We start from the raw sequence: 25,839 nt of genomic DNA, 5'->3' as shown, positions 1-25,839 counted from the left end.
GATTTTAGTCCTTCTGTGCATTTATAAGCTCTCTACAAGGTGAGCAGAGTTAATCCAATTGTATCTTTTCTTTTGGTACCAGGGATTGAACCCAGGGGTGCTTAACCGCTGAGCCTCTTTCCAAGTCCTTTTTTATTTTAATGTCTTATTTTGAGACAGGGTCTTGCTAAGTTGCTTAGGGCTAATTGCAGAGGCTAGTCTTAAACTTGAGATCTTCTTGCCTCAGCCTCTGGAGTCGCTGGGATTACAAGTCTGTGCCACTGGGCCCAGAGGATCAGATTATATGTAAGATGCCTTGGAAGCAAGTCTGTGTAGTTTGTTGTAACACCTGAGAGATGTCTTTTAAAGGACTTAAGCTTTGAGATAGGACAAAAGTCATATAGTAAGTTACCTTAAAGATCTCATTGGTGTAAAAAAAAATAAGTTTTCTGAATAAGTAGTTTATTTGAGGAAAGACTAGTAACATTGAAATTATAGTTATCTCTGACAGTCTGTTACATGAGAAATAATGCAATACAAGGATTAATAGATCTGATTCAGGAAGCAGATTGCCTAGGTTAAATCTGATTCTATCACTTGTTTTATGACCTTGGATGAATTACTTAATTTCTCTGTTCCTGTATTAAGATTTTCTGGAGAAAATAGAAGGGTAAAAGAAAGAGGCCATCATAGCATATCAGTTTTCTAATCTATAGTGGTGATAATAGTAGTCCCTACTTCATAGGACTGTGCTTAGAAGAGTATTTGATACATAACTAATATATTTTAAGCACTTAATGTTAATCTTATTATATTTGATGAAGGAAAAATTTTGACGATTTTCCCCCAAACAATATCTTAGTCTGTTTTGTGCTGCTATAACAATACATAGACTTTCATAAAGAGCAAAAATTTATTTCTAAGCCAGGTACAGTAGCACTTGCCTGTAATCTCAGTGGCTCCGAGGCTGTGGCAGGAGGACTGAGAGCTCAAAGCCAGCCTCAACAGAGTGAGGTGCTAAGCAACTCAGTGAGACCCTGTCTCTAAATAAAATACAAAATAGGGCTGGCAATGTGGCTCAGTGGTTGAGTGCCCGGGAGTTCTATTCCCTGTAAACCCTCCCCACCCAATTTATTTCTCATAGTTTTGGAGGCTGGAAAGACCAAGACCAAAGCACCAGCCTCTGGTAAGGACCTTCTTGCCATATCCTTTTATGGTGGAGGTAGAAAGGTAAGAGGGTGAACCCACTTCTGCAGTCCCTTTTAACAACAGCATTTATCCATTCATGAGCTCTTACGACCTAAATAGTCACCCAAAAGGCCCTACCTTGTAAGACTGTTATATTGAGGAGATTAAGTTTCCAACACATGAATTTTGGGGGACATATATAGACCATAGTAGACCCAGGTAGGGGTTTGTTCTTCTTGGCTTAGATCAGAATTTCAGGCTTGATGAACTGTACTCAATTAATTCTTTCTTTCCTTTTCATTTTCTTTTTCCTTCCTTTCTCATGGGTCATAGAAGCAGTGTTGCCATACAATTTAATACAGCATTTCTGAAACCATTGTCACTGAATAAGTTATATATCTGTATTCTTTGCTTTTATTTTAACTCTTTAGTGTTTTCAGGAACATTTGTCTGAACCTTTAACTTCATTGGCAGTGATTTTTTTTTTTTTTTTTTTCCTAAGCATTCAAGAGCTTCAGCCTACCTTTTCTAGTTTTCACCTTATTCCTTAGTTGAGGTGCTGTTTCATCAAAAGTAGCTTTCTTCATTATCTTCTTTTGCATCTCACTTCCTTTCATATTCTTGCTTCTTCTCCCCCCTAAGATTGAAAAACTCATTCATTTTAATGGGTGTCACTTTCTCCTTGAAAGCTTTTTTATCCATCCTAACTAATATCTTATCTGTCTGTTCATATATATTATTCATTTCCTTTCCATTTATTGCTAACATATCATTTGCCCACTCTGCTACCATTATGGTTTTGTCCTCTTGTAACCTTCATCATTCTTCTCAGGTCTTGTCCCTTTCCCCCTTATTGTAGATATCATGGGTCCTTTTTTTTTTTTTAAATTGTACTGGAGATTGAACCCAGGGGCGCTCAACCACTGAACCACATCCCCTCAGTTGTTTTTGTTTTTTTAAATTTTGGGACAGGATCTGTCTAAGTTGTGTAGGTCCTTGTTAAGTTGCTGAGACTGGCTTTGAATTCTTGATACTCCTGCCTCATCCTCCCAAGCTGCTGGGATTACAGGCATGCGCCACTGTGCCTGGCTATTTTTTGGTTTTCTCTGGGTCAGTTCATCGCTGTGAGGTTTGAGAAAGGGGAAATGTGGAAAGGAAAACACTGCAATGAGTTTTTGAAAAGACTGACCTTTCTGTATCCCCAAACTGATGCTAAACATTAAAAAAGGAAGAGAGAAATATTTGAGTATGACTGATGCTATCCCTTCAACCTTTCCAGGGAAGAAAAAGTGTAGTAGGAAAAATAATTCATGCTTTTTTAATTGACTCAGTTTAATTCTAATTTTTATATGTTCTAGTATCAGAAACTTTCAAACATATAAAACTTAAGAATATGTCGAACATCTCTGTACCTATCCATAGCTTCTGTGGCATCTATCTCATGGGTAATCATTTCATATGTACCCATTCCACTTCCTTACTGTCCTTGTCTGCTAGATTGTTTAGGAACAAATGCCAAATACATTAATTCATTGGCAACAGTAGTTATATTACCATTTAGAAAAAGATGTGTTCGGAATTTTTAGCAGCTGCTTAAGACATATCTTATGTTAAAATAGATTGGTTAAATTTGGAATCATTCTTTTTTGTGGTACTTAGAATTGGATTCAGGAGCCACTCTTACCACTGAAGTACATGCCCAGTCCTTTTTATTTGAGACAGGGTCTTGCTAAGTTACCCAGCCTGACCTCAAACTTGGATCCTCCTGCCTCAACCTACTGAGTAGGAATTATAAGTGTGTGCCACTAAACCCAGCCATATGAAATATATCTTATTTACATTGGACCTGAAATTGAACTAAATATTTAAGTTTTATAAAACTCTTCCAGTGTCCTCTTATTCATAAAAACCCATCACTTTTAGTTGTTATTTTCAGTCAGAATGCCTTTCTGATAGCAGTGGATTGTTGGGTGCAAGGAGACACTGGATTTTAGTATCCCCTTGTAAGTTGGTGGAAGGTACTTAAAAGGTTTTAATTTTGGTGTCTTACAGTTTGTATTCTTTTATAGATTCAGAAAACAATAAAGAAGACAGCACGCCGGGAACAGCTTATGAGAGAAGAAGCTGAACAGAAACGTTTAAAAACTGTACTAGAGCTACAGTATGTTTTGGATAAATTGGGAGACGATGAAGTGCGAACTGACTTGAAACAAGGGTTGAATGGAGTACCAATATTGTCTGAAGAGGAATTGTCATTGTTGGATGAATTCTACAAGTTAGTAGACCCTGAACGGGACATGAGCTTAAGGTATATTGCTGTTTGATAATAGAAACTCCTAAATAATTGCCTCTAATTAACAACTAAAAGGTAATTAATTAGTTGTTTGTTATTATTGTAAGGTTGAATGAGCAGTATGAACATGCCTCCATTCATTTGTGGGACTTGTTGGAAGGGAAGGAAAAATCTGTATGTGGAACAACCTGTAAGTATCAAAAATCACTCTGGTTTTGTAACTAAATTAAAAAGAAATTTTTTTTTAAAAATATTTGTTATTTTTATGTGGGCTGAGGATTGAACCCACTACCTCACACGTGCCAGGCAAGTGCTCTACCACTGAGCCACGACCCCAGCCCCTAAATTTTTAAAATTTCGTTTTTTCCTTAATGTTGAAGAAAATTTAGAAGTGCGTAAGTTACATTCATCCACTGTTTCACTTTCCTGTTTCCTTTTTGGGCATGTTTGTGGTATGTGTTTTATGTAAGTCAGAACTAGTGACAGCTGGGCACCATTGCACATGCCTATAATTCCTGCCCCTCAAGAGGATGAGGCAGGAGGATTGCAAGTTTGAGCAACTTAGCAAGATCCTCTCTGAAAATAAGTAATTACAAGGACTGGGGCTGTAGCTCAGTGGTAGAGTATCTCTTGAGTTTAGTCCTCAGTACCCCAACAAAATAAAAAACCATTAGTGACAGTCTGTAAAGATAGGAGTCCTAACTTACATGGTTTTGTGTTTTTTTGTGGTGCTGGATGTTAATCAGCTTTCTGTTACTATGACAAAGTACCTGAGTTATTAGGAGGGAAAGTTTTTTGGCTCATAGTTTCAGAGATCTCTGTAAATGGTCACCTTGCTCTGTTGGTTTGGGGATTGTGGCAGGGCAGACCATTGCGGGGAACCTGTGGTGGAACAGAGTTGCTTACCTCCACACAATTGGAAAGCAGATAGGAGGGGCCTAGGGTACCAATATTTCCTTCAAGAGCACACCTCCAATGACCTAACTTCTTCCACTAGATTTTGCCTCTTACTGGTTCCCACCTCCCCATAGCACCACAGGCTGGCAACCAAGCCTTTGACATGGATCATTGGGGATACTAGCACTAGGTATCTAACACAAGCCCTTGGTACATTGCTAGCTAGGCAAGCTCTCCACCACTGAGATATATCCCAGTCCCTTGACATAGTTTTACATAGAATTTTAACTGTGCTTAAACTAGATAGATTTGATACCAGATTGACTTTCTGAAGTTTATGTTATTAGGTAGGGGCTGGTTTTTCCTTATGACTGAAGTTTTACGAAGAACATTTCATCTTGTACGTTCCATTTGTCATTCCTTTATCTTTTAATTTTTAGTTCTTAGACTCCTGTTAATTGGACATAATGTATCTCATGTACAACTAGAGTTTTTTTTTTTTTTTTTTTTTGGTGCTGGGGATTGAACCCAGAGCCTTGTGCTTACAAGGCAAGCACTCAACCGCCTGAGCTATCTCCCCAGCCCTAGAGATTATTTTTAAAAAGGACGTTTAAATTTCACAATCTCACTAAATCAACTTTTAACTGTGGTAAATTGGGGTGATTTGGGGGAATGTACTAGGATTGAATCAAGGGGCACTGCCATACCCCTAAACTTCATCCCAGCTTTATTTATGTTTTTTTTTTTTTTGCTTGTTTGTTTGTTTTTGGATACCTGGGATTGAACCCAGGGATGCTTAACCACTGAGCCACATCCTCAGTCCTTTTTGTATTTTGTTTGGAGAGAGGGTCTCAGCCTCCTGAGCCACTGGGATTGTAGCCACTGTGATGGGCTGGTAATGGGTTGTTTTTTAAAATATGTTTTTAGTTGATAGACCTTTTTTTTTTTTATTTATATGTGATCCTGAGAATCAAACCCAGGGTTTCACATATGCAAGGCATGCGCTCTACCACTGAGCAACAACTCAAGCCCCTGGTAATAGTTTTATTCGGATTGATTTTAGAAAACTTTGATAACAAGTATGGCCCTTAAAGTTTTATTTTTCTGTACAGTGACCTATCAGGGAATGGCCTTCCTTTATACAGATTTATATTACAAGGCCTGGAAATTGAGAATAATTCTTTTGTATACCTCTAAGGCCTTTTCAATATCCTAGCATACCAAATTTGACTATTTTCATTTGCCTTTTGAGTCTACTTTTCTTTTTATTCTATTTTTATATCTTTTTATCTAATACAGTTGCTTACTGAATCTACTTCCTTTCCCCTCTTTAAAATCTCTAAAAGACTTCTTTTTAATATGTTTTACATGCAGTTTTTCCTAAGGGCATTCACAGTCTGGCCTTTATCCAGTCTTCTGCAGCATCATCTTTACTCCTATGCTTTTTCTTCCTCCTGTGCTCCAGTCACAGTGGTATCCTTTTCTTGAATTTGGCATCCTTCCTTGCTTAGGACTTTATAAATGCACTTTCCTCTTCCTTGAAACACTTTTACCCACCTTTATTCATCTCTCTCAGCTTTTGTAGCAGTTACAACAGGAAAACCCCAAGTGATCTCCTCTGACTAGGTCCAACCTTTTGGGCCTGTGTACTATTCATGATGTAATTTTCCTCCCCCCTAACCCCCCATAAAGCTTAGATAGGTTCTTCTTTTTCTTTATCACTGTGTAATACTTCTCAGTGAGATTAAATCTTATGTATGTTTTTGCGGTAGTTGGTTAGGTGATTTTCTCTTTATCACAGTACTTGAGAATGTTGAATCTTTGTTCATCTGATACTCTTAACTTTCTAATTCATATTCTTTTTTAGATAAAGCTCTAAAGGAAATTGTTGAGCGTGTTTTTCAGTCAAACTACTTCGATAGCACCCATAATCATCAGAATGGGCTGTGTGAGGAAGAAGAGGCAGCCTCTGCACCTATAGTGGAAGACCAGGTAGCTGAAGCTGGTGAGTACTTAGGGAAATATGAGCTTTAGTTTAGGTTCTGAGTCTGACTTTCCTTTGCTGCAAGTTATAAAATAGAATTTTTGTCTGACATGCGAACTTACTGCTGTTTATCATACCTGTGTATAGGATGAATTTTTTTTTTTTTAATGATGGGAGGATTATAATACCGTAATTTTGCCTTATTAACATCTCGATGGCAAGGTCTTTTCTAAATGATTTTAACACCTATCAAAATACTCAAAGTTGCTAGTTACTTAACTATGACTACTTTTTAAAATGAGTAAAATTGTGAGTACAGTGTACGTTGTCAGAGCATAAATTTTGTAATAGTAAAGGCATGGATTCTAGAATCAGACTACCTGGGTTCAGATCTTGGCTTCAGTGCCTACCAGCTATAGAACTTTGGACAAGTTATTGAGGCTTTTTGTACCTCAGGTCTTCATTTAGAATGTAATATGTAAAGTGTATATGGAGTACCAGGTTCATGGTAATTACTGTGTAAGTGTTAGTTCTGAAGTTGAAACCAGAAGAGAAGATTGTACATTGTTGAAATTTATAGTAGCAGATAACAATATAGGGCAGTGTTTTTATTTTTCCTAATTATGTTAAAATGGAGAATAAGATTTTAATTTGTGTGCTGCTTTATACTATAACTTATGGAAACAGAAGGATTTTAATGTGGTAGTTCTGTATTTATATTACACCCCATGTAGAATAAACTCTACTAATACTAATTTATTTTGCAATAAAGGTAAAGAAAACTTTCTAAACATTACTGTAAAAATGGTAAAATATAGGTGAACTATTATTTGGATTTTAAAAAGAATTGTTGCATTTTTTACATGATTTAAAAAACTAGAGTATTTTTTAGAGCAGTTTTAGTTTCACAGGAACATTGAACAAAGTTTATAGAAATTTTCCACTTTGTCCTACCCCTGCACATGCATACCACCTCAACTAGAGTGGTACATATGTTTCAGTTGATGAACTGCCTTTGGCATGTCACCCAAAGTCTAGTTTAGCAATAGGGTGCACTCTTGGTGTTGTATGTTCTGAGTTTGGACAGATTTGTGAATGACAATTATCCTCCATTCTAGTATTAGATAAACTGCTTTCACTGAATTGAAATCTTGTTTGTTTTTTTTTAATACTTTTTTAACCTCTTAGAACCTGAGCCAGCAGAAGAATACACTGAGCAAAGTGAAGTTGAATCAACAGAGGTATGATTTTTTTTTTTTTTTTTTTAGTGCTGCCTCTACCTTTCTTTCAAACAGATGTCTCAAACATTTACTTTGCTTTGCAGTATGTAAATAGACAATTTATGGCAGAAACACAGTTCAGCAGTGGTGAAAAGGAGCAGGTGGTAGATGAGTGGACAGTTGAAACGGTTGAGGTAAGAATTCTCTGTATTACAAGATTGTTTTTGTCTTTAGTAATTTTGATCTCTCCTGAGGACCAATTAAGATTTTTTTTGTAGCGTTAGTATATTTATTATAATAACAAATTCATTACACAAGACTGGTAAAAGATGATTCATTTATTCCTGTGACTATGTACTAGAATTGCTGCTTGCTGATTTGATTATAAAAATTATTTTATACAAAGTTATGAGTTAATCTGTCAAAAGTAGAAAATTATGGTTTCTTATATCAGGTTGATCTGTTAAAATCTGGTCTTCCATATTGATAGTTTCAGAAGAAGCAACCTTGTAGGAAGTATGACCTTCTTCACCCTAATGCTGTTTTTTTAGATATGAGACTTTGGATTTCCTCAGTGTTTCTTGATGTTATCTCATATCTCATATTAAGCATTTTTTTTTCCTCCAGGTTCTCATCTCTAGTTCATTGTTCTCCTAATATTTTTCCTCTCTGCCTTTAGACCATCCTGGCATAAGTTAATTAGAGGAAAAGTTAGCTTTGATTTATTTACTTGTACTTGAATTTCTTTTTGGTGTGCCTTGCAAAAGAGTTTAAAAAAAAAAAAAAAAAAAGCCTTACTGGTTGGTCCTAGCCTTCTGAGTCTTTTCATGTCTCCTTTATACCTCCAAAGTGTAGGAAGTAGTTTTAAGCTTTGGGTAATATACTTTTCATTATTCTGCTATCAGGGTCATTCTCCAAAGGTATAATTGCATCAGTACCTCAGCTCTGTGTTGAAGTATCAAAATGTACAATGTTAATAGAATGGGTAAAGAATTGGGCCTTTACACCAGAAAGTTACTTAATAGGGATGAAAATACTATTCCCACGAAACCCTAACAACAAAATGTGTATATTTGCCAAATAAGAAATGCATTTTAAAAATGTGACGGGGGTTAGGCGAAAAACAGATAAAAAAAATCTGTAGTATTATGATTTGTATAAGAGATGTGCCAACTAGTTGTACTAAGTAGACTTAATTACATGTTTTTAGTGGGATCAGGTAATTATATTTTAGCATGGATATTGAAGTAGAAGTGAAGGTTGGGCATGGTGGTATATCTCTATAATCTCAATGATTCAGGAAGCCAAACAAGTGCTAGACCAGCTTTGGCAAATTAGCAAGGTCCTATCTCAAAATCAAAAATTAAAAGGGCTGGGGGATATAGCTCAGTGGTAAAGCATTCCTGGGTTCCATCTTCAGTACTTTATTGTGTGTTTGGGTTGGGAGAGGGAGTAGAAATGAATTATTAGCATAGTTGTTTTATTAACAAAAAGATTGGGAACTAACATATAGTGCTTTGTGGTTAAGTATTTGCATTTTATTTGACTGATGTGCATATTATTGTACTTAAGCACTGTGCTAATGATTTGTTCTTAATATCTGCTGGGTGGGTCTTTTAAGGGCTAACCATATAGGGTTCTAGGAATTTTTGGAACATCTGAAGTTGTTAGCAGACAGATAAGTTGGCTTTTATGATTAATAGCTTAGTGATTTTTTTTATCTCAGTGTTGTTTATAATGGAAATAAGATGATTTCCCCAGACTCAACAGATAGTAGTTTTCATGGTCTAAAGATCCAGAGAATATGAATTTGATGTGATACAGTAGTGAGAATTTCTAAGCAGACCAGAGATTTGTTAAGAGCAATAAGGAAGAGAAGGAAGTTATTAGAGTTGGGGAAAAGACTGGTAGAATGAACAGCTTTCATAGCAGTTTAGGTCGGGTGGTGAGAGCTTAATCCTGCCATGTTATATTGGCAGAGAAAATAGAAGAATTCCAAATTTTAATGCTAATAGTAGCCAACACTTCTTGAGTGCTGACTAGATACCAGGTACTGATATGTATATTTGATATAGATCTCATAGATCCAGTTGTTATAGAGGACATAATAGTTTAAGCAGAATACATTATTTTTGGAAGAAAGCACAGGCAATCTCTCTTTGAAAGCAGTTTATAAAGTAAATTTGAGATGCTACATAGTGATCGTGAGGCATTGAGAATAATGTAGAAGTGATGCCATTGATCAGAATGTTAAGTTTGGTATACTGTGGTCTATTTGAGTAACTACTTCAAAGCCTGTTGTTCTCTTAGCATTATAGATGGCATATGTAACTTGGGGACCAATTGATAGTAAAGAGTGGAGTTTTATTCTTCCACTTTCTCTCTACTTCAGGTGGTAAATTCACTCCAGCAGCAACCTCAGGCTGCATCTCCTTCAGTACCAGAGCCTCACTCTTTGACTCCTGTGGCTCAGGCAGATCCTCTTGTAAGGAGACAGCGAGTACAAGATCTTATGGCACAAATGCAGGGGCCTTATAATTTTATACAGGTAAGTATGTTTTAGTAAAGCACTATAATAGAAAGTTTAAGTGTTCGAACTATTTGACTTACTTTCATTATATCCTAACTTATAGGATTCTATGCTGGATTTTGAAAACCAGACACTTGATCCTGCCATTGTATCTGCACAACCTATGAATCCAACACAAAACATGGACATGCCCCAACTGGTTTGCCCTCCTGGTTAGTAATTGTACAGTTTTATGTGAGAGATAAAGTAAATATAGAACCCACTAGTGCTTACAGGTTTTACAGAGATTTTTCCTTTTAATGCTTGCTTAACTATTGATTCTTGTCTTTTAGTTTGAAGAGAAATGGTAATTGTTTTTGCTACAGGAATTGTAATTCCATAATTTTTAAAATTTTTTCATGATGTAGAGACATACAGAAAAATGCATACACATTTGATGAACTTTCACAAACTAAACATACCAGCATCCAGATTAAGAAATGGAACATTACTGGAACTCCAGAAACTTGTGTCCCCTTTCAGTTATTAGTTATCTCTTCTCTAACTCCATGGTAACCACCCAGTTTCTTCCTGACCCTGCAGATCAGTTTTGCCTGTTTTTGTAATTTGCATAAGTGCAATTTTACTTGACTTTATGTTTCAAACTTAATCTTGGGAATAAAAATAGTAAGGTTGATTTTTCTCTGGAATCTTTTTTTAAGAGGATTTCTGAGCATTTGCCTACATCAGCTCTTAACATTATTTGAAGTAGCACTAAATAGCGTCAGGGCCTTGTATTGGTTTAAGTGGATCTTCTCTCTAGAACTGTTAGTGATTTTGAGTCTTCTTGTCCCCCATCCCCCCGTCCTATACCAATGTTAGTGGCACAGAGTGGTGTATACACAAACTGTTTCATAATCCCAAATGTCATAGAAAATTGCTGAGTACAAGCATGTTCAGTGACACAGTTAATTTTGGTAAGGTAGTTAGAGGATTTCTCTATAGGAAAGGAAGCATATATCTCTACCAAGAGTTACAAAACAAACTTTAGGCATACTAGAAGATAGCCACAGTTTTTAGTGTTCATTTTCTGAGCTCTACCAGAGAAATAAGGTGTGTAGTTTTCCTAGCCTGTAAATTGTGTCAAAGTCAGCACCTGTAGCATGGACACAGCTTATAAGGTTGTTTAGATATTCAAGTAATGCTGAGTTTGTTAGACCCTCTAGTGGAAGCTGGTGGTTTCTAAGTGACTAATCAGTGGTTCTTTATTTTATTTTATTTTTTGGTCCATATCTCTCTTTTATATTGCTGTTAATTTCAAAGTATTAATGATATTTAAAAATATTTTTTTAGATGTTGGTAGACCATTATTTTATTCATTTATTTATATGCGGTGCTGAGAATTGAACCTGGTGCCTCACATGTGCTAGGCAAGCGCTCTACCACTGAACCACAAACCTATCCCCTGGTATAATTGATATTTTGATGATCTATTTAACTGTGGTTTGGGGAACAGCATGGGAGAGTGGTGGTGATTATTAATAAGGGTCAATTAGATAATCTTCTTTTAAGCATTTCGTTTTCTTTTTTTTTTCCCTTGTGGAAACTTTTTTGGGGTGCAGTAATGTGGATTGTATTCAGGGTCTCATGCATGCTAGGCAAGCACTCCACCACTGAAGCCCCAGCTATCAGTAAACCAAAGTGTTCTATTAAAAGCAAAAATATCACCTGTACTTCCCAGTTGTCTTGATCACCAAAATATTGTTCATTATTTGGCCATAGAAATCTGCCACTAGGAGCCACATTAACGGTATTTAGACATCTCTTAAAAATTTTGATTTTGTGTAAGAGTAATTTTCCTTTCAGTTCATTCTGAATCTAGACTTGCTCAGCCTAATCAAGTTCCTGTACAACCAGAAGCTACACAGGTAAGAGTGATCAATATTTTTTGAAGTTTATTTTTTAGGTCTCTTTCTTAGCTTATGAAAATCAGGCATGCATTTAATCAGAGCCAAGTCTTGTCTTAGAAATTGTGTTGGCATGAGTAGTTACCAGTCTTTATTTTCGTGTTTACATTTATTTCTCTTTTGATTATTTTTTAGTTATAATTTTTGTGTATAATAGTTTACTAAAATAAAGTGTGCTTTCTAAACCAAGTAGATTTTTAGAATACATGGTTTAGACACAGTTCTAAAATTTAGAATAGTTTTTGCAATCTTAGAAACTGGGGGAACATACTGAACTGTTTATTTTGAGATTTAAAAATGTATGTATTTTTTGCAGTTGTTATGTTTTATAGTCTATAAATGCAGAGATGTGACATTAATTTTTCTTTTTAGAAGTGTATCAGTTTTTAGCCCGGTCTATATCAGCGTTGGTTTATTTATTTTTAACATTTATATATATATATATTTATTTTTTATTGTAAACAAATGGGATACATGTTTTTCTCTGTACATGGAGTCAAGGCATACCATTTGTGTAATCATAAATTTACATAGGGTAATGTTGTTTGATTCATTCTGTTATTTTTTTTCCTTCCCCCCACCCCTCCCACCCCTCTTTTCCATCTATACAGTCCTTCCTTCCTCCATTCTTGCCACCCTCCTTAACCCCAACCTTAAACCTAACCCTAACCCTAACTCTAACCCCTCCCACCCCCCATTATATGTCATCATCCCCTTATCAGCCAGATCATTTGTCCTTTAGTTTTTTGAGATTGGATTATCTCACTTAGCATGATATTCTCCAATTTCGTCCATTTGCCTGCAAATGCCATAATTGTATCATTCTTTATGGCAGAGTAATATGTATATATTTTTTGATACTGGGGATTGAACCGTGGGTGTTTTACCACTGAGCTACATTCCTAGTCCTTTTTATTGTTGATTTTGAGACAGGATCTTACTAAGTTGCCCAGGCTGGCCTTGACAACTTGGAATCTTCCTGCCTTAACCTAGTTGCTGAGATGACAAGTGTGGGCAAACACACTCAGCATAGCAGGGTTATTTTTTTGACAAGTCAGATTTGTAAGAAGAAAGAAACCTTGGTTTCTCAATTTCTGTCTAGGTTCCTTTGGTTTCATCCACAAGTGAGGGTTACACAGCATCTCAACCCTTGTACCAGCCTTCTCATGCTACAGAGCAACGGCCACAAAAGGAACCAATTGATCAGATTCAGGCAAGTTCTATAAGACTCTATAATTTATTGAAGCATTTATTCCTGAATTGGGCAAAGGTACTTTGCCATTCATACTGTGACCCTTCTTTTTGAACCTATTTTGCTTTCATGAAATAGTTGACTTGTTGACACAAAAAGTTTTAAAACCACTAATTGTTTATTCACTCCGTGTTTAGGCAACAATCTCTTTAAACACAGACCAGACTACAGCATCATCATCCCTTCCTGCTGCTTCTCAGCCTCAGGTGTTTCAGGCTGGGACAAGTAAACCTTTACATAGCAGTGGAATCAATGTAAATGCAGCTCCATTCCAGTCCATGCAGACGGTGAGCAAATTAATCCAACCAATATTAAGTACTTAAGTATGTACTAAAGAATCATGTTACATTGTCAGCAAAGAATATGCACTTAACAGAGCTTGGCCTGCATTTGCTGTTAATTGTAGGGTTATATTTAATTGAACATAAACTGTTAGAATTCTCAAAGGTAAATCTGAACTTAATGTACTTGCATTTTCTTGTTGGCAGTTTTCCCTTTTTGATCTGATTAACTAAGTTCAAATGTACAAAAACATCTATACAGTCATATCCTATATTTGATAGTTGATATTTTGCCCTAGATGCTTAGTCTTTTTGTTTTAGTGAGGTATTTCACAGTACAATGTAGAAGTTATATTTTACCATGATTCAACAAGCATCTTGAAATTGGGAGAGATCCTATAAAATAATGATAATGAAATACTATAACCTGTGTGATACAGCTAAATCAGGTCTCAAAGGAATGTTTAGAGTTTAAAGAGGAATGTTTAAATACTTAAAATATTAACTTGATTAAAATGTGAATAAAGTAGTTTTGAAAAAGTGAATTAAATATTCAACTCAGTTAAATTTATAATTTTCTGCAAGTGGTATTGCATCAGGAACTAAAAAAGATCTTACATATCTAAAAAGCTTAAGGCTGCTGTTTGCATGTTAAGTACAAACACTTAAGTGCAAACACAATGCATACATGTGCATATACATTTATTTTTTCCCACATTGAGGCTCATTGAGGGTTATTTTTTTGGGTGATATTTGTGTTTTTGAAACTTCTGTGATTTTCCTTACTTACATTTGAGGGGAAACCAGCATCATCAAGATCTGCCACATTCAAAGAAAGGAATGAAGGGAGAAACTAATCATTTATCCAATTTCAGGTGTTCAATATGAATGCCCCAGTTCCTCCTGTAAATGAACCAGAAACTTTAAAACAGCAAAATCAGTACCAGGCCAGTTACAACCAGAGTTTTTCCAGTCAGCCTCATCAAGTGGAACAAACAGAGCTTCAGCAAGAACAACTTCAAACAGGTAGTGAAAACAGTGTCCCTTTATTGGCTGCTTGCTTTCCAGCACAGTTATTGATAGTATTAGGGCAGTTTAAACTCCAGAGTACTGGTACCTAAGAGTTTTGTTTTGGTAGTAGATCATATGAATTTTTTTCATTGCTAATCTTGATTGAGTCTATACTTAGTGTGAATTATATGCAATTTTGGAGGCCTTATGCCTTTTTTCCTTTGATAACTGAACTTTTATAGATATACTTGTGTGCATAGTTTTACTGGCATTAATCTGGTTTGAATTATGATAAACTTTTATATTTAATTATTTTTACCTTTTAATTACTGCTACCTGCTACCATGATATATGGCAATAAATCAGTTAAATAAAGTTTAGAATAGGGAATTGGCTTGATTCTTCTTAGTAAAATTTGTGAATAGATCTCACAGTGAGTTTATTTGGTGGACAAGGTTGAAACAAAATCCTTTTTGGCAAGTAAGTTCATTATATGGCCAATTCTTATATATATTTCGGATTTCTTATATTTGTAAGGCATGACTATCCTCTTTAGGGTTTTGGTTAACTCCTAGGAATGTAAGTGGAATCCTTCAACAAACTAACAAATCTCCTAAAATCATAGGAGTTAATTAATACCTTAATTTTACCAGACTGATTTAAAAAAAAAAAAATCTGAAATTTTCTAATTATTCAATGTTGTAGATTTTTTCAGTAGTAAAGGCTTATCAAATCCAATAATGTTAATACTTGTAATTAGTGTGGAGGTGAATCATCTATAATCTGGTAGAAATTTGTCAGTTATGTTTATACTCAGCTTCTGAATGATGAACCTAGGGTTCTTGCTCTAAGGCTCCTTTATCTACTTTATGGCTGTGTACCCATAAGTTATGTGTGGTACAGGTTTATTTTAAGCTTTTCAATATTACCCTAATATACTTACTTTTTAGCCATCTTTTTAGATGATGTGATGAAATTAATTACTATGTATCATTTGACTTGATTAATTTTGCCCTTTGTCATTGGATTTGAAACTGTCTTGCCCCCTTGCATTCTACTTGTATTTTCTAGTTGTGAGTCACATGTGAGTCACATGATTTATTGTTGGATTGTGGTACTGGGGTTTTAACCCAGGGACACTACCACTGAATCGGTTCCCAACTCTTTAAATTATTTTGTTACATATGACTCACATATCCCTTGACCCATATACCTTGATTTATTGATGGATTGTGGTACTGGGGATTTAATCCAGGGACACTACCACTGAATCCGTTCCCAACTCTTTAAATTATTTTGTTACATATTTTGAGACAGTGTCTTGCTGAGTTGCAGAGGCTAACCTCAAACTTGGAATCCTGCTTCATTCTCCTGAGTAGCTGGGATTATAAGCATTGTTTAAAATTTTTTTTATGTTTTTGGTGCTAGGATTGAACCCATGCTAAGCACATGCTTTACCATTGAACTGCACACCCAGTCCCTACCTTGTTCTGTTGAACATTTTCATACCACCACTAATAATCATGGCCTATCTGGACTAATACAGTTGTCACCTAACTTGACTCCCTTGACTGCTCTTTCAGCCTGCTGTATTTTCCACACAGCCAGAGTGATCATTTAAAAAATGTAAATCAGATGTCTTCTATTCAGAATCTTTCAGTAGCTTCTTATTACATTTATAAAAGATACTCAAACACCTTCATTTAAAAGATTGTATCTGATCTGGGCCCTATCTTTGTTCTAGTCTGTATCTTACATAGCATTTTTTCCCTCTGTATCCACACTAGTAACTATCATAGCAAGTTCTCGCACCCTTACATTTTCTTTTTAATCTGAAATTATCTTCCACTGATATGTGTATGGTTGACTTGCTTCTGTTAAAAAAAAAAAATTGTTAAAGTGACCCAAGAATGTATATAAGTATGTATATATGTGTCATGTAGAACTTGGATGTTTTGAAATATATACACATTTTGAAGCGGCTAAATTGAGCTAATTACTTGTATCATATACTTCCTACAGCTTTTATGATGAGCACACAAAATCTACTTTTAGTGATGCAAGAATACCATACAGTGTTATTAACTATAGTTACCATCTTGTATAAACTTATGTTCCTGCCCTGCTTGCTTCTTGACTTCTTTCAGGTCTGTGCTCAAATATCAACTCACAGAGACCTCTTTTTGTTACTCTTTCCAAACAGCTCAGTCTTTTCGTGACACATTTATCCTATTTTATTATCTCTCATGAGAAAAAAGCTTCCACGTGGATAATTGTAATAAGGAACAACATGAAAAAAAAAAAAAAGAATCTGATAAAGATCTTTGGGTTTTCCTTTTCTGTTTTTCTTTGCTTTCTTTTTTTTTTTTTTTTTTTTTAATTTTATTTTGAGACAACAGTCTTGGTAAGATGTCAAGGCTGGCTTCGAATTTGTGATCCTCCTGCCTCAGCCTCCCGAGTAGCTGAGATGCAGGTGTGCATCACTGCACATGGCTTGGCTTTTCTTTATAGACTATTAAGGTTATATTTTACAAATACTTACATAGGATCTGTGCTTTTTAAAAATGAAGGTCACACTTGAATTGTTCTGCTGTGAGTTTCTTGGAGTGAGATTTGACCAAAATGAATAAAATTCTTGTTGATAAAGTGATTTGAGTATTATTTTTTTTGACTATGTGCATATGAATGCACTTTTAGATAGAAAATTTTATGGGTATTTGGTATTTGCTTGTAATTTTAAATTTGGGGAATGTATTAAAAGGCAATCTATGTAAGAATGTTATATCTTTTGTTTGTTTTTGTTTTTTTTTTTTGCGGTGCTGGGGATCAAACCCAGGACCCCGTGCTTGCAAGGCAAGCACTCTACTGACTGAGCTATCTCCCCAGCCCCTTAATATTTTATCTTGAGTAGTATAGTTGGGGCAATAAGGAATTCAGAAAGAGCCTATCTCTTCTAGGTTATTCTCTACCCTTCTCATTGCAAAATAGCATTCTAAAAACTAAGAGAGTATCTTGAGTTTCTTGAGTGTAAAATAGCTCAGCTAAAGATTTTCAAAAGTTATAGAATCTTTACTCTCTGTTGCAAAGTGAGAAATCTTGGCAGGCTGTTGACCATTGTTCCTGGGTTGTGGACTTTCCTTTGTCTTGTTAACATTCCTTAACTCCTAGACACTTCTAGCATTTTGTTTTTTATTCCCTGTGAAGGTTGTTATACCTGAAATGTGCCTCAGTATTTAGTTTTCCACACTAGAATTTTTAGTGTGGAAGGGAGTGGGTGTGTGCAAGGTAATATGAACCTTCTAGAAGCTTACCTTTAAGTGGGTTGAGTTGCTAGTGTACCATTTAACTGTTTTCTCAATTGGCTGTGCTTATATTTCAGAGATATTGAAATGGGATCACGCATTATGGGCTATGAGTTGGGGGCATCTGCTGATTTAGCTGTGTTATGGGTGGCATATTCTGCCATATTGCTGCTTAGTTATGAGAGAGCATGGATTTGCATGTTTCATTCAGTTCCACGGATAATTTGAAAACAAGAAAACTTATACTAATAAGGAACTTTAATGAAAAGAAGTATTTAAATGGCACACAGTGGTAATTATCCTGTTTTAGCATATAAATCTTACTGTGGGTTTCTTTTGCTAAAACGTAGATGCCTTTCAGAAGGTGTTAACAATATGTTGCCTTTTCAAATCATTTGTTTGAAAGGATAGAATTGTATATCTTGCTGTAAACAATTTGGAATCATGTTGGAGAATTTTACCCCCCTCAACTTAATCTATGGGTAGGAGAAAAACAAGAATTTCATTAATGTATTATTTTTCCTATTATTAGTATGTAAATTTATTTAGAAAACAATTAAACTTTGAGAGGCTAGAAGATAGTGCTTACAGAAAGCATGTGGGAGAACAAATGGTAATGAGCTCTGTGTCTGTGTTTATTGTATAATATTTAAACTATTTTTCTTACTATAGTGGTTGGCACTTACCATGGTTCCCAGGACCAGCCCCATCAAGTGACTGGTAACCACCAGCAACCTCCTCAGCAGAACACTGGATTTCCACGGAGCAGTCAGCCTTATTACAATAGTCGTGGTGTGTCCCGTGGAGGTTCCCGTGGTGCTAGAGGCTTGATGAATGGATACCGGGGCCCTGCCAATGGATTCAGAGGTAAAAAGAAAAGGGGGGGTGGAGAAGCAGGTTTGAAACACTTTTTATTGTTTAGAGTTCTCTGATTTGTAAAATATATATAAATATGATTTTGGGGAAAAGGTATATATCCACATTAGCCTTTTGGGTATATTTTTAAACAGGAAGTGTTTATGTATTCAATTATTTAAATGACAGAATTGAGAAAAACTTCCTCGTTTTTGTCAAATCACTGTCTTTTGAGAGAGAATTGCCTTATGTATTACTAGAACTTATGGGGATTTGCTATTTTTAAATGTGTGTGTCTTTACACAGTGGGTGAAAATTGGAAGTTCTCAAGCAGTTTGTACTTACAGATTCTTTAACACATTGGATCAGCATAAGGGATTAGAACTAGCATGACTTATGGTTTTCCAGTTTTCCCCTTTGTCATTAATAAGAAAGTAAAAATTACTGTGAAGAAATTATTAATATTTTTTGTCCTAAATTCTAGGAGGATATGATGGTTACCGCCCTTCATTCTCTAACACTCCAAACAGTGGTTATACACAGTCTCAGTTCAGTGCTCCCCGGGACTACTCTGGCTATCAGCGGGTAGGTAAATATAGGCTGGATCTCAATAACTAATTGGGGATTAATTTTACAATGTCTAAGATATTTTGTTATAGAAAATGATCACTTTGGCTTTTCTTAGCAATCAGTATAGATTGTTTAATATAGTCTGACAGTGAATTTCAGGAGCAGAGGTACATACCTCATTCAATATTTTTGAGAATAACAAGTACAGAAATTAAAGTATAACAGCTGTGATGTTGAAATGTCTTCAAATAATAAGAATTCTGTGTTATGCAAGTGTTAGATTGTAAGAATAGAGATAGATGGGTAAGCATTTTTAAAAAACTACCTTTTCTTTTCAGTACTAACGAGCTTGTCTTTTAGGATGGATATCAGCAGAATTTCAAGCGAGGCTCTGGGCAGAGTGGACCACGGGGAGCCCCACGAGGTAATATTTTGTGGTGGTGATCCTAGCTCCTAAGTGGAGCTTCTGTTCTGGCCTTGGAAGAGCTGTTCATAGTCTGCATGTAGGTTACATGTTAGGAATACATTTATCTATTCCAGACTTGTTGCTAGGGATTAAATGAAATGCTCTGTTTCTAAAAAATATAATCTTGAATCCAAATTTTAATTTTTGAATGACTATCCCTGTTACTATATAAAACTGTCTTGAAAATGAGAACATTTTCTCTTCCTCAGAAAAAGTGTTTTTCCAACTGGAAATTATTTTTCAGGTCCTAAAACCTGCTAAATGTTTTTAGGAAGTACTTATTGAGACATTTTTGTAAGACATTTTTGGAATGAGATTGAACATTTATATAAATTTATTATTCCTCTTTCATTTTTGAAACATGCATATTATATTTTAGGACCAGAACCCCTTTAATGGCCAGATAAGCCATAGTTACATTTAGAGAACCATTTAGAAGTGATAGAACTAATTAAAATTTGAATACCTTTTAGACAACTATTAGTGATCCAAAATATCAAGTTATTTCCATCTTTAAAATGGAACCCCCAAATCCTTACTAACTTACTGAACTGCACTTCAAAATTATAGGTTTTATGAGTTTTTTGGTTTTGTTTGTCTTTTACTATTGGAAAACTACTTCGTATTTGGGCAGGAAGTTCACCTATTTCACAGTTAGAGCTAGCATTTCATATAATCTGAAGTTCTAAATGGTTCTCTGGTTTGAGGAAGGTTAAACATCAAGTAAGTTTCCTCTAGCTATTGGCCATAACATGTATAAAATGTATATTAAAGAGGAATTACAAAGTACTTTGATTTGAATGCTAGTAGTGATTGGCCAGCAAAAAGGTGCATTTTTTTTTAAAAAAGTTACTGGATCACTTGGGAATTACTGACTTGATTAGAAGTATCAAAGGTTATTTGCATGTGAATGTGGGTTATGTTCTTCTTTCCCACCTTGTAGCATATTCTATGAAAGTTGAGTTAATTGATAGCCAAAAATGTTTTAACAGCATGTAAAAAGTTATTTTATCTGTTATAAGTCATTATACAATTTTGAATGTTATGTAGTTTCTTTTTAACAGTTTAGGTAATAAGGTCTGTTTTCATTCTGGTGCTTTTATTAATTTTGATAGTATGATGTTACTACTGAAATGTAAGCTAGAGTGTACACTAGAATGTGAGCTCCGTGAGAGCAGGTACCTTGTCTGTCTTCACTGCTGTATCTATTCCCAACGCCTGATGACAGTGCCTGGCATATAGTAGGCACTCAATAAATACTTGTTGAATGAATGAATGAATGAGTACTGGTGGAATACTCCATTAGCTCTACTCTTCTTTTAGCTAGAGAACATGAGCAAATTTGCGCATGACAACTTCCAGGACAGGTGAAACTTGAACGCAGAAGAATTGACCTCTTAAACCTAATAATGTGATGACAAGCTGCCCACATGCTTCTTGACTTCAGATGAAAATCTGCTTGAAGGCAAAACAAATAATATTTGAAAGAAAAATCAAATGCCATTTTTGTCTTCTAGGTCGTGGAGGGCCCCCAAGACCCAACAGAGGGATGCCGCAAATGAACACTCAGCAAGTGAATTAATCTGATTCACAGGATTATGTTTAATCGCCAAAAACACACTGGCCAGTGTACCATAATATGTTACCAGAAGAGTTATTATCTATTTGTTCTCCCTTTCAGGAAACTTATTGTAAAGGGACTGTTTTCATCCCATAAAGACAGGACTACAATTGTCAGCTTTATATTATCTGGATATGGAAGGAAACTATTTTTACTCTGCATGTTCTGTCCTAAGCGTCATCTTGAGCCTTGCACATGATACTCAGATTCCTCACCCTTGCTTAGGAGTAAAACATAATATACTTTACGGGGTGATAATATCTCCATAGTTATTTGGGTGATAATATCTCCATAGTTATTTGAAGTGGCTTGAAGAAAAAAAAGTTTTTGACTTTTTGACATTGGATAAAAGCTACCAATCAGCCCTAGAGTTATTTAATTCAATGCTAATTGACAAAACTAAAATATTTTCCTTGAAAGGAAGATGGAAGGAGTGGAGTGTGGTTTGAGAGAACAACTGCATTTCACAACTTTTTCCAGTTAAATTGGAGCACAGAATGTTTAGATGCATACCAAATTATGCATGGGTCCTTCGTCACACATGTAAGGGTGGCTACCAGCTTTGACATAGCACTCTTCATCTGGCCAAACAACTGTGATTAAAAACACATGTAAACTGCTTTTTAACAGCTGATACTGTGTAAGACAAAGCCAAACTGCAAATCAGGCTTTGATTGGCACTTTTTGAAAAATATGCAACAAATACGGGATATAATCTGAACGGGCTGCTTCTGTACTTAATGTGAAGTATTTAGATACCTTTTGAACACTTAACAATTTCTTTGAGACAATGGCTTTTATAAGGATTGGTAATGTATCATTCCTTATGACATGTACATTGTCATCACTAATCCCTGATAATCTTGTATTGTCACCTAAATTGGTACAGGTACCGATGAAAATCTAATGGATAATCATAACACTCTTGGTTACATGTTTTTCCTGCAGCTTGAAAGTTTTTAAAAAAAAAAGATATCAAATGCCTGCTGCTACCACCCTTTTAAAATTGCTATCTTTTGAAAAGCACCAGTATGTGTTTTAGATTGATTTCCCTGGTTTAGGGAAATGACAGTCAGTAGCTTCAGTTCTGATGGTATAAGCAAAACAAATAAAAACATGTTTATAAAAGTTGTATCTTGAAACACTGGTGTTCAACAGCTAGCAGCTTACATGGGTCACCCTATGCATTGTTAGTGCATTTTATGGTTATCTCCAGCAGCTGTTTCTGTAGTACTTGCACTTATCTTTTGTCTAATTTAATTCTAATTGAATTCTCCTTTTTTCATGGAGGCATTTATGTCCAAAGCAGTGATTCCTTCCTTAGATGCATAGGGATAGCCTCAAATTTGATGGAGATGGACAGTTTAGTAGTGAATTAGCCATATGTACTACATTGGAATTTGTGCTAGCAGTATGAGCACTAGTTCTTTGTGCCTATAAACGTAATGCTGCTTGTTGTCCCATTCCACGTTGACTTTATGGAGAATTAATCCCACCTATTAAGCAAAGGCTTAATTAAAATTTTATTTTTTAGCCTTTAAAAAATTTTTCCAGCAGGTACTTAGCTCCTTAAAATCAAAATTATTCTCAAAACATTCATCATGAGACAACTGGAGTTTTTGCTGGTTTTGTAACCTAAAATGGATAGGCTGTTGAACATTCCACATTCACAAGTTTTGTAGGGTGGTGGGTAATGGGGGATCTTCAATGTTTATTTTAAAATAAATAAAATAAGTTCTTGACTTTTCTCATGTGTGGTTGTGGTACATCATATTGGAAGGGTTATCTGTTTACTTTTGCAAATGACTATTTCTTTTGCTAGCACCTCCCCTTGTGTGCTTTAAATGACATCTGCCTGGGATGTACCACAACCATATGTTAGTTGTACTTTAGGGGATGGGTAAAATTTTCATGGTTCTTTGGCTAATCCCTAGATGATGTGTGCTTGCAATCCTATATAAAACTAAATTTGCTATCTGTATAGAAAATAATTTCATGACATTCAAAAGTCAAAGTAAACTAGTTCTTTATACAGTGATCAATCAGTATGAATCAGTTTAGAGATGGGAGAAATGCCAACTAGGTTTCAGACTTCTGTGCATCAGTGCAGATGTGAATGTGTAAAAGAAAGGTATTCATAGTTTGGTAACTTATGTATTTTTAAAAAGAATTGTTTGTTCCTTTCAAAATAATATGGGGGGTAATCCTGTTATCACATTTTAAATGTAAACCTTTTATTTGTTAATTCAGACAATATTTTTAAAGGAATGTTTGGTGGGGCAGAAAACTTCAAAAATCTCATCAGGATCTGAATCTTGGTACTCAGTATTCTGTATAATATGTGAATGCTTGTCTTAGATACAGAAGGCCTTTTATTTGCTCCAGTGAGTATTTTAGCAGTAACAAAGGAAGTGATTACTATATATAGTATCTTGGTATAGCAAGAACACATAAAATACTTTAGTACATGCACAATTTTAGTCATTCACATGGATAATGAAACTTTTTTTTTTTTTTTAGTTTAGGTAGAATGTCATTGATGACCTAGCCTAATTAGGGCCTTTTTATTTCCAGATTCAATATTACTAAAGAATATGGAAGAGTTTTCTGATCATTGTATCTTGATATTAAAACAAATAACCTCTCAGTGTTTTAAATTAACTTTAAACCATTCTTTTGTTTCCCTGTACATACAACTTTGTTGTGTGGAAGGCTTTCCACTTAAACACAAGACATGAGAATATGTGCTTATTGTCAGATTTATTAATTGATTGAGGTGCTCAGTTGACAACCATTTCATTTTTGTAGAATGTAGTTGAGCAGTGAGCTTTCTAAGTGTTTTAGGAAATTTATACTGTTCATTGTGTTTTCAGTGATGTATCTAATTAGAAGAAATGAAATGCAGATAAGCACTGAATTTGTACCCTTCATTTCAGACTTAAGCTCCCAAATCTGCATCCCACTGGAGTTCTTTTTAAACATATTTGGTTTTATTGACTTTAAATTTTAGTTCAAAGAATCAATATTGCCCCCTGAGCTTGTCCCTCTTACAAAAAGTATATGGGGAGAAGTAATTCCTAGGAAAATAAAAACAAATTGTTAGGGTTTATCTCTGCCCTTTCCAAACTCCCAGGAAAATAGAAATAAGCCTCATTTCTATGCCTTTTCCCACTTCTAAATTACTGGAAAAGACTAGTGAATGCTTTAAATCACATTAGATAAAGTTATATGAAAACTTGATTCCCAGCTGTCTTTGAGCCTTTAAAGTCTGCTTCAGTTATATGTACCATCTAGTAAAGCTTTAGGTGAAGAAGTGCTTGAGAAAGAAGAAAAGGCTTAAATATCTAGAAGTCTCATCTTCTAAGAAGGCTAGTCTTCTACTATCTTAGTTCTGAAGCCTTATCCACTTCCAAGCAGCCATCTGGCTTGAGTGCTTCAGAAGTTTGTCTCTGGTCTACCGAAGGCATTTTAAAAAAGCATTTTGTGTTACATTCCTGTAAGTACTTTATTTATGTTAGACACTTAACTACTGAACTAAGGCTTCATTCAGAAGATTTGGGTATCCTGCGTCAGTCTTCATGCTAGGCACTAGCCATTCAGTGGTGAGAAAAATCACTGTGGTCCCTGCTTCCATTGTACTGTCTACTTAGAGACCCAGACACAAAGATGTAATTGTTGTAGCAACATGGTTGATAGATATTAAGGCCATGAATCCTGTATAGCCTAGTTATGATAAGTACTCCATTGAAGGCATAATTGAGGAGCTAAGACTTGAAGATGAGGAGTGGTGAACTAGACAAGGGGAAGAAGCATATCTAAAGGTCCAGTCTCCATTGACTGAGAACACTTGACTGACTGAAATGCAGGGTTAAGGGTTAATAGAGGTTGGATAAACCAGTAAGGACTATTGTGAACAGTTTAAAGTTCCATGTTAAATTTTATCTTTTAAGAACAAATGGAAACTGTTGAAGGTTTTAAAGCTGATTTTTCAGGGTGGGGATAGTGGGTCACCCAATAAAATTGCTATTTAAAGGACATTCATTGCAGTGTGGAGAACAAAATAATGTGGGCCAGGAGATGTAGGAGGTACATTTTGTTGAAGTGTAGCTTTCTACTCCCATGTGAGAAATGATTGTAACAGGACCTGAAGTGCTAGTAAATGGATACCTTAGGTGTCTTACCACTGGCCACTGCTTGGTATTTAGCAGGTTTTTCCAGGCTTTCATCTATATAGACTTCATCTATAGGCTAATATTAATACCCAAGTGATCTCATCCAATCCCATTTTGTATATAATTAGTATTTCATTTGCCTCGTTTGTAGTTCATAAACCCCACACTAAATATCTTGATTTTTGAGTGTCTTAGGTATTTCAAATTGACCATTATTACCCTTCATTAGCTGCTTTCCATTTATCTAGTTATTCAGGGCAGTTAATTTGGGT

The 25,839-nt window shown here is 35.3% G+C and overlaps 1 protein-coding gene across 1 annotated transcript in view; it reads left to right on the top strand.

Moving 5' to 3' along the window:
• The window catches only part of CAPRIN1 (cell cycle associated protein 1), a 37,621-nt gene extending 14,479 nt beyond the window's left edge, over positions 1-23,142 (top strand). The window contains exons 5-19 of the mRNA XM_079105684.1: positions 3,237-3,475; positions 3,568-3,650; positions 6,225-6,362; positions 7,530-7,582; positions 7,666-7,755; positions 9,954-10,109; positions 10,195-10,303; positions 11,937-11,998; positions 13,140-13,250; positions 13,427-13,576; positions 14,446-14,596; positions 18,556-18,750; positions 19,223-19,323; positions 19,669-19,732; positions 21,292-23,142. Coding sequence (XP_078961810.1) covers positions 3,237-3,475; positions 3,568-3,650; positions 6,225-6,362; positions 7,530-7,582; positions 7,666-7,755; positions 9,954-10,109; positions 10,195-10,303; positions 11,937-11,998; positions 13,140-13,250; positions 13,427-13,576; positions 14,446-14,596; positions 18,556-18,750; positions 19,223-19,323; positions 19,669-19,732; positions 21,292-21,356 — 1,767 coding nt within the window. The 3' untranslated portion in view covers positions 21,357-23,142. The remainder of the gene's footprint in view (positions 1-3,236; positions 3,476-3,567; positions 3,651-6,224; positions 6,363-7,529; positions 7,583-7,665; positions 7,756-9,953; positions 10,110-10,194; positions 10,304-11,936; positions 11,999-13,139; positions 13,251-13,426; positions 13,577-14,445; positions 14,597-18,555; positions 18,751-19,222; positions 19,324-19,668; positions 19,733-21,291) is intronic.
• Positions 23,143-25,839: the final 2,697 nt, after the last annotated feature.

Source organism: Sciurus vulgaris (assembly GCF_902686455.1).
Source record: "Sciurus vulgaris genome assembly, chromosome: 11".
Taxonomy (NCBI): domain Eukaryota; kingdom Metazoa; phylum Chordata; class Mammalia; order Rodentia; family Sciuridae; genus Sciurus; species Sciurus vulgaris.
This window is presented reverse-complemented; position numbering and strand designations above follow the sequence as displayed.